The sequence below is a fragment of the Entelurus aequoreus genome, linkage group LG14, assembly GCF_033978785.1.
Source record: "Entelurus aequoreus isolate RoL-2023_Sb linkage group LG14, RoL_Eaeq_v1.1, whole genome shotgun sequence".
In the NCBI taxonomy this organism is placed as follows: Eukaryota; Metazoa; Chordata; class Actinopteri; order Syngnathiformes; family Syngnathidae; genus Entelurus; species Entelurus aequoreus.
Window position 1 is genome coordinate 15,274,269 of NC_084744.1, and position 17,565 is coordinate 15,291,833.

A 17,565-nucleotide genomic window follows, 5' to 3' on the forward strand; every position below is an offset into this window, starting at 1 on the left:
CCACCGCTGCTGCTCACTGCTCCCCTCACCTCCTAGGGGGTGTACCAAGGGGATGGGTCAAATGCAGAGGGTAATTTCACCACACCTAGTGTGTGTGTGACTATCAGTGGAACTTTAACTTTAATGTATATATTAAAAATGACCTATAAATATACTGTATGTTCTCAATGGACTCTGAAATGGGCTTCAGGGAAAGTGGAATTACAGTGACCTCTGCTGGTACTTGCCTTACATTTTACATCACAATTTGAATTTCCTCCTTGTTCTTGTATATGTTGTCAGTATTAGACACATCCCTTAAACACATATGAATATTGAAGGAGTGGTATGCAGTGTTTGTGTGTGCATAGAAAGGCAACACATAATGACCACGTGTGATTGTTTTTATTATCATTGCGTTTAAAAAGAAGATACTACACAACTATCACCAGTGAAGACTACAAGTTAGTAAAAATGTTTTTTTTTTTTCTCTCTCGCTCTTTTTTTCCTCCAAAGATTGATCATGTCTTCCTTCAAACATAACAAGTAATGCAACAGTCAACACATACATTAGCAGTCACATGTCACTTTTATAGGTGTAAACAAGTACCTTGTAACAAGATGGGATCACTCATTTTGCTCTTTGCATTATTATGGGCTACAAGAGTAGAATTAGAAAAAGGGGGATCAAAGCTGCCCTGCAAGAGGTGTAATGTGTTTGTTGCTCCTGCTTGAATGAATCTGTGGGGGTTTGCATGTGAAATTCCAAGATCCTCAGAGGTTGATCATGTATATGTTTAAATATTTTTCTCATAAAGGCACAAAAATATGGTGTAAAGAAATAATGCGTATGAATAATGGCACCATTTAGATATGTTCTGACATTGTGACATAAAACATAGAAGTTGCTAATTATATACATTATGAGACAATGACATAGGGGCTATGTACACTTGCTCGGGGTAATTGTTAAGTATTTTCCTCTCTGTTCTTCTCCCCACAAGCCAGGTTAAGGATGCTTGTTTTCATTGATGGCCATCGTTTTCTTTTATTGTCCCGCCTCCCAACAATACTTTGTGCTGACGGGGCACGATCTTTATCACCCGGATGCCTGTTTGTACAGAGCAAAAAGAGAGTGGATTTGGCCTGCGGGGGCTCTATAGTTCATCCTCTAATAGGGCAAAATGTGTCCTATGTATATACACACTCTCTTCCGAATGGCATCGCAGTCTATGACAAGAGACATTGAAAAAGACCATCAGACATGTGGTCATTTCCTCACTACTTTATAAATATAAACATGAGATGATTGCACCCTGATAGATGCACGGTTGTAAAAAGCCTTGCACAGTGTGAACATCTCTATGTGCAAAAAAACAACCGAAAATTTGACTTTTCTTTTTAAAGTCCAAAAGCTGCGTATAAAAATGTCTAAGTAGGCACTGGTTTGTTTGCATTATGGCAGTGATTGAATGAAATGGGAATGAACTACAGCAAAGACACACAATTATACTAGAACTCTCTCCTTAAAACTTTAAAACTGTGTAAAAATGTCTAACCCTCCATCATATGTGATTAAAACCTTTCGATAAAAAAAGATGTTACTTAAAAACGGAACATGTTTTTTTATGTAAAGTAAAAACATGTCCACCTTTCATTTGAATACCAAAAACACACTTTTTAAAATATTTCACAGACACTCGCTAGTCCAAAAATATTTTTTAAGAAGTATTTTAAATTGTTATTATTTAAATGAATGAATAGTTTTGAGACTACTTTAAATTGGAAGGACAGGACACCTTAGTTCCGGAATGGCATTCCATTGCCCACAATAGGCAATTCCCCTATATTCAATCGCCAATAATTTTAATTAAGGCCCAAACCGGCTCTGTTGGTTTTCTATAATGTGAGTAAGTGTGTGTGCTCTTCTGCAGATGTGTTGGTGTGGTACAGTGGTACATGCATGGGTCGCCCTCACAGGTTCATACGGTGAGGTCGTCCGACCTGGCCTTACTGCTAACTTGGCTCAGCCGGCTCAGAGGTCTGCTGTCCTCTATCGATGCCTTCCTCCCCGCCTGGGCCGTGTTTTCTCCCTCCCTGGTGACCACTCCCTGGACCTCTGTGTCGGCACCCTGCCACTCTCCACCCTCCACCCCCGTCGGCTGCGCCTCCTCTGCCCCATCCACCTGATGCAATGTCACCCCTCCGGTCTCTGTGGTCTGGGCATAGGAGGGCAGACTCTCGTCGTAGGCTTTGGGAACGTCCCCCATGGGCAGCTCTTCATCCTCCTCCGCCTTCTCCTCCAGCCCGTGGAATGGCGGCGCGCCCCTTCCGGCCTCCATGCCCACTTCGGCCAGCGGGTAGAGATGCGTTATGGGGGGAACTTTCTCCTCGTCCAATCGCCTGTAACCTTTGGCCCTCTGCAGCGAAGACACGGCCAAGGGGGGTAGGCTCTTCCCAAGCGTCAAGGGGGCCGACCCCTCGCCCTGTGCCGGAGCGGGGGCCGGCTTGCGGAAAACAAAGCGGATCTTCTTGAGGCCCAGGTGGCTGATTTCCACAAAGTTGAGGAAGAGCGAGACGCAAGCTACGGCCAACATGAAGATGATGAAGACAGTTTTCTCTGTTGGACGAGACACAAAGCAGTCCACGGTGTTAGGGCAGGGCCAGCGGCTGCATTTGTACAGCGGCAGGATGCGGAAGCCGTACAGGAAGTACTGGCCCACCACAAAGCCCACCTCAAAGAGTGTCTTGAAAATGATATGACAGATGTAGGTCCTCAGCAAGGTGCCCTCCAGTCGGAACTTTTTGCTTCCTTTGGTGCTGGTCTCTTTAGTGGTGCGGACGCTTCCCTGATCGGGTGCCAGCGGCAGTCTCTCCTCGCTCAGCTCCTGTTGCCGGCTAAGTTCGGCTTCCTCGCGCTCCTTGCGCTTCTCCTCCATGTGCACGTGGTGCACGGCATGGCCCACGTACACCAGAGACGGCGTGGACACAAAAATGATCTGCAGAACCCACAGGCGGATGTGTGAAATGGGGAAGGCCTCGTCGTAGCACACGTTCTCACAGCCGGGTTGCTGCGTGTTGCACACATAGTCGGACTGCTCGTCGCCCCACACGAACTCCGCCGCCGTGCCCAGGATGAGGATGCGGAAGATGAAGAGCACCGTGAGCCACACCCTGCCGATCACTGTGGAGTGCTCGTTGACTTCCTCTAAAATGTTTCCCAGAAAGCTCCAGTCACCCATGATCGGTCCGTAGCACTGCAGAATGAAGGGTGGGGTAGGGAGGGACGTGGAGGGTGCAGAAGGCCAGGGAGGGTGGGGTAGGCAGGCCGGACAAGGGGAGGGGTGGGGTGGGGGGGGGGGCGACACATGGGGTTGTCAAACGTAAGAAAATGTGAAAAACTTGACAGAAATAACGCGACTGAAATTTGAAAAATTGTACGGACTGATGATAGCGCTGTTGATTTGATACTAGTTCACTACACTCCGTTCTTTTAGTAATATACTCATTCTAAACTATAGTATATATAGCTTTCAAAGTTCTAGTCCAGTTCTTGACAGAATATATGTACAGTATAAAATTAGCTTGTATCAACCGCAGCGTTGGCTGTCTCGGGAAACGCCATTAACGCCATAAACATGACTAGCAAACAGCCAAATGTACATCCTCAGCCGTTTTGGTAAAACAAACCACAACAACAGGAGCTAAAAGCGAGAAAAAACAGCAGTCCGATCTTCCATATGCTAACTTAAATGTAACAAAATGGGCAACTTGCCACAGCTGCGGCTCCCTCGAAGTTGAGTCCCGTCCCGTTCTCTTGGCACCCGGCAGGGAAAAGTGAACTTTTTTCTGCCCTCTTTCCCACCTAAAGCCCTGTCCTTGTCGCCCCACTGAGCAGATGTGAATGAATCGGCTCTGATGGTTGGTTTTGAGTTTGCTGCGATGTTTAAGCTTGGAGCCAGACGGCCTTTATTTGCCGGGGCGACGTGTGGTGACGCAGAGAAGACAATAGGATCAACAACAGAGCTGGAGCGGGGATGTATGGGGAGTAGGCCTCAGGCTTCCACAGCAGCATGGATGCTGGGGCACTGGGTCCACCACGGTCCGGACTAACTTCCTCGCACGTCGAGCATGTTGAAATGCAGCGGATGGAGCTGCCAAGCCTACGGCTGTGCTGCCTTTCCAAAAGTTACAGGAGTCATAGGGATAACGGCGAGTGGACTAGCTCCTGTGATAAGTGCACAATGGATATTAGTAGAAATATATCAAGTAGGTCTTCAATCATATGTACACATTTCTAGTATTTGAAATACTATAAAACTATTTTAACTATTAACTGTTTTAACTAGAAATGTGAAGATCCATCGGCCACCGATCAGTGTCAGACAATTTTTCGTGAAAAAGTATGTGATTAATGTCGATTAAGGCTTTTTAATGCCGGTCACAAACACCAATCCCCTCTGGCTGAAAAGTGACGAGCAGCGAATCATGTATCTCCATAAACAGTGTAGAACCGCTCCTCTAGACTGATAATAATCACCTCCATTACGGCAAATAAACTGCATTTTTTAGTATCTTAAGTAACATAATCACTGGAGTATGAGGCTAAACATGTTACACAATGAGCGAAAGCCAGGACCTTTGCTAACCGAGCTTGAAAAAACATTGCGCATATCAATGCAGGAGTAATCAGATCGATATTTTCATTTTCTCAAAATCTTTTGTTCTTATTGTTTTTGTTAATGTTTACAAACTTGGGAAACAATTTCCTGGAGACAGGAGGACTTTTAGGGCAAAATTTATGTAAACGAGTTGCAGATAGTAATTTTTGACTTCTGTTTACCGTATTTTTCGGAGTATAAGTCGCTCCGGAGTATAAGTCGCACCGGCTGAAAATGCATAACAAAGAAGGAAAAAAACTTATATAAGTCGCACTGGAGTATAAGTCACATTTTTTGGGGAAATGTATTTGATAAAACCCAACACCAAGAATAGACATTGGAAAGGCAATTTAAAATAAATAAAGAAAAGTGAACAACAGGCTGAATAAGTGTATGTTATATGACGCATAAATAACCAACTGAGAACGTGCCTGGTATGTTAACGTAGCATATTATGGTAAGAGTCATTCAAATAACTATAACATATAGCACATGCTATACGTTTACCAAACAATCTGTCACTCCTAATCGCTAAATCCGATTAAATCTTATACGTCTAGTCTCTTACGTGAATGAGCTAAATAATATTATTTGATATTTTACGATAATGTGTTAATAATTTCACACATAAGTCACTCCTGAGTATAAGTCTCACCCCCGGCCAAACTATGAAAAAAACTGCGACTTATAGTCCGAAAAATACGTAGTTATTATGTACTATACTGACTTTGTTTTGATTGAACAATTATATGTAAAGAATAGAATAAGTAAACAGTTTAAATATTTTGTTGATGATGAAATTGTCAACAGCAGTCACCATAAATACATTTAAAAACTAGTAGAATGGAAAAACAAGTTGCCTCTATATTGAAGCTTTTATTATATATCTGATTTATGACACTAAGACACAAAGTTTGCGAGTAAATAGATATGATCATAAGAATATCTATGTCACAGAGCTTTTCGAGCCATTTTGAATGTAAATGAGCAAGCCAGTCACGTGATCTGTGACGTAGAGTTAGGAACCAGAGATCCCTTCCCTAATTAACAACAATGCTAATCAAACAGACTTTATGAACGCCAACAAAGATTACTTTGGGAAATATTATTATATATTATAAACCTTATATCTTTGAGCCCGAACACAAGGAGAGTGAGCAATAAGTTTTAGAAGTGCTAAACGGACATAGCTTTATTGTGACACTATAGCAGCATCATTACGTGCTACACCTACAAACTAACCATAATAAACCATAATAAAACAAACACTTACAGTACAATTTCCACTCTTGCTGAGATGCCCACCAACGGGACGCTCGTATAATCCTGTTTGGATGAAAAATCCATAACAATCCTCAAGAAGGGTTTGAAACATGTTGCTGCAACTAGCGAATTTTCCATCATCTCAGGGGACGTCTCAGTCGACCACCCTCTTGGTCCATGGCCACATGTGTCTACTACCAGGTGAGAGATGCATGAATTATAATCTACAATTTACTTTTACCAAGTTTGAGACAAAGCGGAAGCAGCCGTCGGCTCAGTGTGTCTACAATAGCAGCGTAAGCTAGCATTATCATACTGCTATCAATGTGCTGTTAAAATAGTCCGTCTGCATTGGCGTTTGTAATAACAATATCGTTCATATTTGGTTAATTTTCAAGTCACGACATGTAAATGGAATATTGTTGGCAGTTTCTGAATGTTTTGTAGAGGGTCTTATGGGCACAATAGAGGACCCTCGATTTGTTGACTTAATTGTTAGCTATTTATTTACGATTTTGATTGCATAAAAAAAGCTAATCATATTTGTTCTCTTCTTACAAAAGGATTGTGAACAATAGACAGCACATCTCTTTCCATTTTTCGCATATTTCCAGTATGACTGATCTGTTGATATGTCATCTGACCTTGAATCTATGGAAATTGCTAAAATGCACTCAGCATCAAGGGTTGGAATTGGGGGTTAAATCACCAAAAATGATTCCCGAACGCGGCACCGCTGCTGCCCACTGCTCCCCTCACCTCCCAGGGGGTGAACAAGGGTGATGGGTCAAATGCAGAGAATAATTTCGCCACACCTCGTGTGTGTGTGACAATCATTGGTACTTTAACTTCAACGATATTTCGGAGCAAAATATTCAAAATGGCTGTCTGAAATTGTGGCATTTCGTGATGTTTAGACGGTATATTCACAAACTTTGTAAATACAATTGGATATGGTTTAATAGATACAGTGAAACAAAATTAAGCATATAAAGTCAATTTATTTTTCATTCTACTGGTACTTTAAAAATGTACAGTTAATACATCGGTATCGGTATTGGTATCAGCCGATCTTACTCATAGATAATTGGTATCGGAATCGGCAGCATAAAAAAAAAAATCTTGAACAGACAATCTTTTATTTTAACCCTGTAGACAATTATTGGAATACTTTGCAATTGTTTATTCATTGTGAAAGATTACTTGTATAAATCTTGGTTTTCATACTCGCCACCTTTTGTATCATTTAGTTTTCAACAAAAATTTTAGCCAAACGTTTGTTTCGGTTTTCATATATTGGTAGTGTTGCTGTTATCATATGGCCCTGAGCTTTCCAACATTTCATAAAATAACAGTTGATAAAGTTTTGTTCTATTTAAAACAATTTGTTTTTGGTCTTAATTTGTGCATTTCAAAATACAAAAACAGGCTTGATCAATCATGATCGTTTTTGACAGCTCTTCATCCGCTCCCTTCTTATGCAATGGACTATTACATGTTACTACACATGCGCAGACTTGATTCCGGGGGACGGATCAAAACACACCTGTTATGAGAGGTTTTTATAAAGATGAAGGCAAGAAGAAAGGAAAACTTCCCAAGGTGTCAACATTTTTCTCAGTGACACTGAATGTTAACACAGAAAGAGCTTCTGTCAGTGCAGGGTGCAAGTGGAGTGTGATGATTTTCAATAAAAACATGTAAGTATTAAAGGGGTCCTATTTTTTAAAACCAACTTTTTTCTTGTGTGTATTTGGGATCCCCATAACTCTCGAAAATGTGAATCCAAACCATGGAGACGTGGCCGATATATTATTAAAACACTTTTTGTCATGTCTGTGTTGATCATGTTTTTGTTTTGCTTGGTTTTTGGACACTTTTTAGTTCTTGTCTTCACTCCCTTGCTTTGTCACCATAGCAACCATTAGTTTCAACTGGTTCACATTGTCATGTCACGCACCTGTTCACGGTTAGAGTCACGCACCTGTTTTCACTGATCATGTCACTATATAAGCTTTTCTGTTTCTGTTGTTCGTCCTGGCGACATCACATTCACTCCTGCCACTCTGTTCACGCTCATGATCCATGCTGTTCTTTGTCATGTCCTGTTCTCATGCCAAGTAAGTTTTTGTTATTGTTCATAGTTTTTTGCCTTTGTGCTAGTGTTTTGTTTTCATAGTGTAGTTTTGTACTTCCGCCATTGTGCGCGCCTTTTGTTTTCATAGTCAAGTTTTTTTCCTCCGCTGTGAGCGCTTTTTGTTTATCCCCTTTTTGAGCCTTTTTGAGTTAATATATTAAACATGTCCTCACCTGCACGCCACGTTTGGTCCAATTCCTTTGCACCACGGGAGAACAAACCACGCCACAGACCAAGTCTTGACACTTTTGCCTCTTTCCAAACAAGCCTTTTGGAAATTGAGACACTGGTGATGTATTTTGGCTTAGTTACGTCAGCGGATATCTCCATATATGGTAGAGGTTTACACATAGAGCTTTGCGCGAGTCCGACATTTTCATTCAGAAGTTGCAGTCAAGACGTTTCCTATTTTTCTCTATTCTCTTGTTGTGGGGCAGACTGGCTCGTACATGGACATGCATGCTAAAATCCTCCGCTGTTGCCATTTCTAATAAAAAGGAGCGTTGAGTTTTAACTTATATCTGTCAGTAAACTCGATATGGAAGCACTAAAAAGGAGGGCTTTGGCATGTAAATAAGACCACCCACAAAACGACGCATTCTGAAGAGACAGTTAGAAAGCGGTTTGAAGATGGTCTGTAAAATAAAAATCAATGCACTATTTTGACCAAAGCACCACCCTTACATGTTATGTAGACCACAGGGAAGATTTTTAAAAGTAGAAAAAAAATCTAATATGACCCTCTTAAATTGCTCGAAATAGTAAACTATTGTAACTGAAGGTCTGGTAAGATGCAGTGCAAGCTCAGCAGGTAGGAACTCGTGAGGAACTTTTTTTGGATTTAACAGTCTCATCTCATTCAAACGTGGCCACCATCGAGAGCTCTCTTTTTCCCACCAGTCAAACACATTTTCGGCCTTCACAATAATGTGTCAACTGCGCTTACAAAATAATGATCCACGAAAAATTGCTTGCATTTTATTAAATGTTTCTTGATGTTCTTAAAGGGGAGCTGCACTTTTTTTTTTGTCCTATCGTTCATAATTACTTTTACAAACAGTTTTTAAAATCAACTAACACACATATTCATGGCACTAGGAATGCCAGCAATGGCTATTTGACACTTCCTGCTCCCAGGACCAATTTCCTCAAACATACAGTCATGTATAGATGTACATCATTCTGGAATGGGTTGCCATCTCACATTAATCTCTCACAAAGTAAATTGTCATTCAAGACAGCTTTGAAGATACACCTATTGCAGCTGCCCACATGACGTGAATTTTAATACTGGTTTTAACTAGCTTTTTATCTTATGTTGTATTTTTCCATTGTACAATGTCTGGTAATGCATGTATTCTTTGTATTTTAATTTTGTATGCTCCTATATGGACCCCAGGAAGACGAGCAGTCGCCTTGGCGTCAGCTAATGGGGATCCATTCAATAAACAATAAACAATAAACAATAATCATTATGAAAGACATGACGAGGTATTTTTTTAATGCATTCTAAATATTAAATAAATGCGATCAAAAGTCAGCTTACAATGGAGACTATGAGAGCCGCTCTATTCTGCCAATAAAGCCCTTAAAAAAACATCCAAACACCTCCATTAAGGTTTTATATATGTACATGATGTAAGTGTATATGTAATGTAGTAACGGGCACATTTATAATATTTTATATTTACGTATTTTGCTCATTTGAAGCAGTCATTTCAAAAATGCATCACGTTTGCTTTCTTTTCGTCACTGATTATTCCTCACTCCAGACTTCATGAGCGCCAACAAACATAATAAAACATCACTTTCTGTACAATGTCTGCTGTCATTAAGATGCCGACTTCTAGGATGTTCATGTATTCCCATTTAGATGAAGAATGACTCATAATCCTCGCAAAGACAAAGGGGGGGTGGAACCAAGCGTCTTTCAGTCTCTTTCTCAACATTTCCTGGTCTAAATTGGCTGTCAAAGTGTACCAACTTGTCGGAATACGTCCTTGTTTTTCTACTATCTGGGTGAGATGCATGATTTATGATCTAGAATAAAGTTTGACCAGCAAGGAAACGAGGAAGCATCTGATTAGTCGGTCACGTCAACATTGGTACACAAGCTCGTGATCACGGTGCCGCTATAAATAGTTTATCTTCGTTAGCGCTTATAATACACATTATTGATAATATTTGGGTAATATTCAAGTCACAAAATGTAAATGGAGTATTGTTGGCGGTTTTTGAATGGTTATTTATTTGGTTTTATGAGCGAAATAGAGGACCTCCCAATGGCTCCGCTGTAAGCAGACTTTTATTTATGTTTATTTACGAGTTAGAATGCATTAAAAAAAAAAAAACACCATCCATCGCCATGTTTAGGCTAAATTCCAAAAAAAGTGCAGTTCCCCTTTAATTTTCTACCAATTACAGTAAAAGCATAATTAGATTAGTCTCGCCAACTTAAATGTGCAGCTGGCACAGAAGCGTCTCACAAAATGGTGAATTATCATGTTTTTGTTATGAGTAAGGCTGCAATGACCAGGTTTGCCCTAGGCCACCAGATGACTAATTCGCCTGTGCCTGCATGTAAAAGTGTAATTATTCTCCATGAATTTTATTTTGTGTTAATATTTCAAATGTCTGGGGAAAATTACCTGGATTTATGTTATTTTTTTAGTGAGAAAAATAGCTTTGGTTTTTGTATAATTATTTTTTTGTTGGATCTTTTTATTAACAAAAACATAGGTACCACTGTACACATGTCACAAGTACATCATTAATTATTAATGAAGGGATGCCCAAGATTTTCTTTGCTTGGGCCACTTTTTGAGTTAGCATTTTGTGTCTTTTGTACAGAACCCTAGAAAAGTGAGGCATTTCAGTCACTGCATGTGTGATTTCAATACAACAAGACAAGAGAAATGAGGGTCAGGTGTTAAACTACATACTGTACATACTGTACTTAGTCCCAGCTCAAAATACTTGTTTAATTACCCACACAGGCAGTGTCCCACTTCTGATACTACGAAGTTACCAGGCAACTTGGACAGGTTAATTGTCGGACGTCGATAATTGCTTATAAAATTGTCTCTAGTCCGTCCCACTAAGTATACAGTATTTAGGTTGTAAAAGTGTGTGTCACTTTTCACACACGCGCGCGTGTGTGTGTGTGTGTGTGTGTGTGTGTGTGTGTGTGTGTGTGTGTGTGTGTGTGTGTGTGTGTGTGTGTGTGTGTGTGTGTGTGTGTGTCTGTGTATCATCATATTAGCTGGAATGTGAGGAATGTCCACCATTGCTGAAGCGTTCCTGTTTGGCCGCTTGGTCAGATGGTTACAGCTCACCAGGAGAAAATGTTTGTTTATGATGCCTGAATGAGAGTGTGTGTGTACTCCTGATTTCGACCCCAAAAGGGACAAGCGGTAGAAAATGGATGGATGGATGGGTTCATATTGAATACTGAATTAGTACTGAATACAAAATAATATATTTTAGTTGTCTTTATGTATTCTGTTTAGTCTATAGTTCTATACAGTACTGCAATTACTCATATTTGAAAAGGTTTCAGCATTTTACCCATTTAGTTAAGCCCCGCCCATATTGACTGTCATTAGCCAATAGCATCTACTTCCCAGTGTGACGTCATTGGTTTGTGCGACCCAAGTCCGCCTCTTAATGCCTGCACTTTATTACTCTCCAAGTATGATCCCACACATTTACTGTGCTATTTCAAAATCAAATCAAAATAATATTTGGACACTTTGACGCAAATAACGCAAAATTACCCGAAAATAGAGAATAGTTAACATAAAAAACAAGTTATGAGTGAACTGTTCCCTTTTGTCAAAAATCACAAATGGTACAGTCCTGCCAGTGGCGGGCTGTGCGTTTCCCACCTAGGCCTTCAGTGATGTCCTACTTAGTCCGACTTAAATAAATACCCCTGAAAATACCATAATTTGTGTCACCACATGACCACGGCTGGAGAAATGCTATACAGAAACTTGCACTTGTACAAAACAGACTATATTTCGGCACATTTAAAAATCAATGAACCCGCATCAGCTTTTAAAACATACCTTACGTGGTACTGTCAAAATGTAAATATTTGTAAAGAACATATTAAATGTGGAAAAATGAATAAATAAATAATTTAAACTTTTTCTTTGTGAGTTAAAAAAGTGAGAACCGATGATTTCTCTGTTGGCCCCTTCCTGCTTTTCGCAAATTAGAACTTGTGATTGGATTCTCACTTGGGAGGGACATGTGAAAATCCAATCACAGTCACGTTTAGCGTAAGGCTACCTCGATGGGCTACCGTCAACAACTCGTGATCTGATTGGCTATCGCAACTGTCTATCAACTGTTTACCTGGCAGAATTCATACAGCGCTGGCAAAAGCTACCTGAATTCTGATTGGATAAAATCTCTAACGTTAAAAAGAAGCAATACTGGAGCTTAATAAGACATGAAGAGGATATGATGAATACTTTATGGAAGGTAGATTAAAATGAACTTTTATTAATCTATAATCATGATTTATGTTAGGCCAGCAGAGAAGGCCTTGCTGGCCCTAACGGCACACCACTGAGTCCTGCCATTTTACGCCATTAAAACACTACAAAATACAATCCACAATTTTTTTGTCACTTTTATTTTATTATGTTATTTTCTTTTGTCATTCTTGTAAGTCAGAATGGAAAAGTCTGGTCCAACTAGTCTAAACGCCTTACATCATTCTTAATGATAACGGTCACCAACTCCCTTAACAATAAAAAAGAGAAAAAAATAAATTAATAAAGACATTTTTAAAATAATTACTGAAATGAAGTACGGTAATTGTAAATAAATACATAAATGTGTTATTCATTCATCTAAAATTACATTTAATTCATTATAGATTTTCATAAATAAATAAATCCATCAAGTCGCTCAGTAATTAGAGAAACTTAAGGGTTTGGGATTTGATTCCAGCCTCCGTCATCCGTTGTGTCCTTGGGCAAGACACTTCACCCACCTTCTTGTCATTGCCACCCACGCTGGTACAAATGAGCTTACCACCAAGCTTGAATGTATGGGATTTCCAGTGTAAAAGCGCTTTGAGACAATTGTGAAAAAGCGCTATATAAATATAGTTCATTCATTCAATCACTAAATGAAATAATGAAATCAATAATTAGTTAGATCCGTGAAATAATTAAATCATCATAATCAAATGAATTGTTTTATGATTCAAAACGCCACCTTTCCAATGGATTTTCCACAGTATATACCGCCCTGTCACGGCTTCTCGTACGTAGTGACGTAATTACATACATACGTAACACATGCACGCGCATTAGATTTAGGTGTTAGTAGCTAATATGAGCAAATTGTTTGTTGCTTCTCTTGAACTGTTTTTGTGTGTGTGCAGGCGCTTCCTGCGCGCACGTGTAGACGAGACCGTGTGAGTGACCGCCGTAAACACCAATCATTTTATTCGGGCCAGTAAAACTTTTTTATCACATACAGGGGGCGACTTGTCCAGGGTGTACCCCGCCTTCCGCCCGAATGCAGCTGAGATAGGCTCCAGCACCCCCCGTTACCCCAAAAGGGACAAGCGGTAGAAAATGGATGGATGGATGGATGGACATTTTGTAATTGTGCAACATATAGACCATTATTTTTCAACCACTGTGCCGTGGCACACTAGTGTGCCGTGAGATACAGTCTGGTGTGCCGTGGGAGATGATCTAATTTCACCTACTTGGGTTAAAAATATTTTTTGCAAACCAGTAATTATAGTCTGCAAATGATGTGTTGTTGTTGAGTGTCTGTGCTGTCTAGAGCTCGGCAGAGTAACCGTGTAATACTCTTTCATATCAGTAGGTGGCAGCCGGTATCTAATTGCTTTGTAAATGTTGGAAACAGCGGGAGGCAGGGTGCAGGTAAAAAGGTGTCTAATGCTTGAACCAAAAATAAACAAAAGGTGAGTGCCCCTAAGAAAAGACATTGTAGCTTAGGGATGGCTGTGCAGAACAAAACGAACAAAACTAAAACTGAACTGGCTACAAAGTAAACAAAAAACAGAATGCTGGACGACAGCAAAAACTTACCGTGGAGCAAACACGGCGTCCACAATGTACATCCGAACATGACATGACAATCAACAATGTCCCCACAAAGAAGGATAAAAACAACTGAAATATTCTTGATTGCTAAAACCAAGTAGATGCAGGAAATATAGCTCAAAGGAAGACATGAAACTGCTACAGGAAAATACCAAAAAAAGAGAAAAAGCCACCAAAATAGGAGTGCAAGACAAGAACTAAAACCCTACACACAGGAAAACAGCAAAAAACTCAAAATAAGTCACGGCGTGATGTGACAGGTGGTGACAGTACACCTACTCTGAGACAAGAGCTATAGTGAGGCATAATTGGTTATGGTTTAAAATCATATCCAACACTTGCGACAACGACTTTTTAATGTCAACTGAGTTTCGTTTTTTAATGATTTCTGCTGGTTGTGTGCCTCCGCATTTTTTCAACGCAAAAAATGTGCCTTGTCTCAAAAAAGGTTGAAAAACACTGATATAGACAATGTGTAATGTGTTTTATTAAATCACTTATGGTAACATAAGCTAGCGGTAATGTCCTTGTTATATTTTTTTGCTTTAAAAGAATGTAACTGTGAGGAAGTTGCAAACAGCACCTTTTACAATTTAATTAATTATTGATTTAATGATTTAAAAAAATATTTAAAAAAATTACTAAATCATGTAATCAATAATGAATTAAATTGTGAAATAATTAAATTATCACGATTAAATTATTTGTTTCATGATTTATTCTGCGAGTGGCTGGCAACCACTTTAGGGTGCACCCTGCCTCTCGCCTATGAAGTCAGCTGGGATGGGATCCACTTTACCCGCGACCATAGTGGTTATAAGCAGTATAGGAAATTGATGGATAGGTGGGTGATTAAATGAATTATTTTACAATTTAGCTAATTATTGATTTAATTATTTCATTATTTAATGAAATAATACAAATTCAATAGTTAGTTGAATCGTGAAATATATTATGACATCTTGAAATGATTAAAAATGGTATTTCATGATTTAACAAGTGATTTCACAATTCAGTTAATTATTGATTTCATTATTTAATGATTTGATCAATGATACAATGTATTATTAAATACTGAATTCAATAGTTATTTAGATCGTTAAATCAAATATTTAATCATGAAATAATTAGGTTAACCATGAAATATATGATCAATAATTAATTACGTGAATAAATAATTAAATGTAATGTTAAATTAAATACATTAGTGACATATATAATAGTAAATGTATGTATTTAATTCCAACTAAATGAATTAAGGACACATCTAAGTCATTATTTCAATATTTATTTATTCATTTAATGTAGTCCCATGCATTTGACCTGTCCATAGTTGGCAGGGCCAGTCTTTTTCTATTAGTGTGAAGTAATGTTTATACTATATGACTAAAACCTGAATTTAATTAGATGCATGTAATGAAATAATACAAATGCATGGGGAACACATAGTTGTAATTATTTATTTTTTAGTACAACATAACAGAATTAACAGAACAAAATAAATACTCGTTTTTGTTTTTTTCCAGTAAGGGGCTCTCCACAGCGGAAGAATCGCATGATGATTTAGCTTAATGTTCGCACTATTGTTGTACGGTATACCGGTATTAGTATAGTACCGCGATACTAATGATGAATCATTTTCGGTACTATATCGCCTCTGAAACGTCCCGGGTCCCGCAACATCTTCTTTCGTTTTTTTTTAATTTACATTATGTTTATAAACTCAGGAAATACTGTATGTCCCTGCACACATGAGGACTTTGAATATGACCAATGTATGATTCTGTTACGACTTGGTATCGGATTGATACCCAAATTTGTGGTGTCATCCAAAACTAATGTAAAGTATCAAACAACAGAAGAATAAGTGATTATTACATTTTAACAGAAGTGTAGACAGAACATGTTAAAAGAGAAAGTAAGCAGATATTAACAGTAAATGAACAAGTAGATTAATAATTCATTTTCTACCACTTGTCCTTGATAATGTTGACAAAATAATAGAATGATAAATGACACAATATGTTACTGCATATGTCAGCAGACTAATTAGGAGCCTTTGTTTGTTTACTTACAACTAAAAGATAAGCTGTCTTGTATTTTCACTATTTTATTTAAGGACTTAACTGCAATAAGAAACATATGTTTAATGTACCCTAAGATTTTTTGTTAAAATAAAGCCAATAATGCAATTTTTTTTGTGTTCCCCTTTATTTAAAAAAGTACCGAAACGAATCAAAATATTTTTAGTATCGGTACCAAAATATTTGTATCGTTACAACGCTAGTTTGCACCAGAACCCACACATGTACCATTACACCGCCAGGATTTACCGGAAAACTGGGTGAACTCTGCTATTTCATTCTCTTGATGGTGACAGAGCAGGAAACGGCTGAGAATACGTTTTAACCTAAGAATACATGTAAAGCACCCTGTCATTCATTCATTTCACTGACTATTCACAAGCTATTTTGTGTACGGTACGCATATTTTTGTTTCTAAATACGGGGCAATTCCGTTTTTCAAAAGACGGTTGGCAAACCTTCCCAAACATGGGAAAATGTATTTATTAAATCACAAATATTGAAATTCAACGATTTGGTACATTTGCAAACAGCTAAACACTATGTATAAAGCAAACTATAACCTGCTACCCAAGAATGTACAACAATTCTTCTCAACAAAAGAGGAAAAATATAACCTCAGAGGAAAATCTCATTTAAAACATTTGTATGGTCATACAACACTTAAAACCTTTGGCATATAAACCTACTCAGTGGCCTTGTGGTTAGAGTGTCCGCCCTGAGATCGGTAGGTTGTGAGTTCAAACCCTGGCTGAGTCATACCAAAGACTATAAAAATGGGACCCATTACCTCCCTGCTTGGCACTCAGCATCAAGGGTTGGAATTGGGTGTTAAATCACCAAAAATGATTCCCGGGCGTGGCCACCGCCGCTGCCCACTGCTCCCCTCACCTCCCAGGGGGTGAACAAGGGGATGGGTCAAATGCAGAGGACAAATTTCACCACACCTAGTGTGTGTGTGACAATCATTGGTACTTTAACATATCTGTATGTGGAATTAAATCATGGAACGGATTTGAATGCAGCTGAGATAGGCTCCAGCACCCCCCGTGACCCCAAAAGGGACAAGCGGTAGAAAATGGATGGATGGACTAACCAAACAAAACACCAGTATAATTCAGTTTAAGAGACTGTTCAAACTACAAGTGTTCACAAAGTACACAGAAAAAGAATTATAATGAACATATTGAAACATTTTTTTCCTTTGTTTTTATTGAGACAAATATTATTTATGTATTTAATATTTGTATGCTTACTATGGTATATTATTTATTTATTATTTATTTGTTCACTGTTCTATTATAGAGAACAAGGAAATTGGATACAATTGCTATAGTATG

At 38.8% G+C, this 17,565-nt stretch overlaps 1 protein-coding gene across 8 annotated transcripts in view; it reads right to left on the reverse strand.

Annotated features, from left to right (window-relative positions):
• Positions 1–382: 382 nt before the first annotated feature.
• Positions 383–17,565, reverse strand: part of LOC133664436 (gap junction alpha-8 protein-like) — a 106,868-nt gene continuing 89,685 nt past the window's right edge. For 7 of the 8 annotated variants that reach the window (XM_062069061.1, XM_062069060.1, XM_062069063.1 and 4 more), the window contains one exon: positions 383–3,236. In XM_062069061.1, the coding sequence (XP_061925045.1) occupies positions 1,962–3,236 (1,275 nt within the window). In that variant the 3' untranslated portion in view covers positions 383–1,961. Of the gene's footprint in view, positions 3,237–3,754; positions 3,900–17,565 lie in introns of those variants that run through there. The other variant, XM_062069064.1, reaches the window with a different exon arrangement.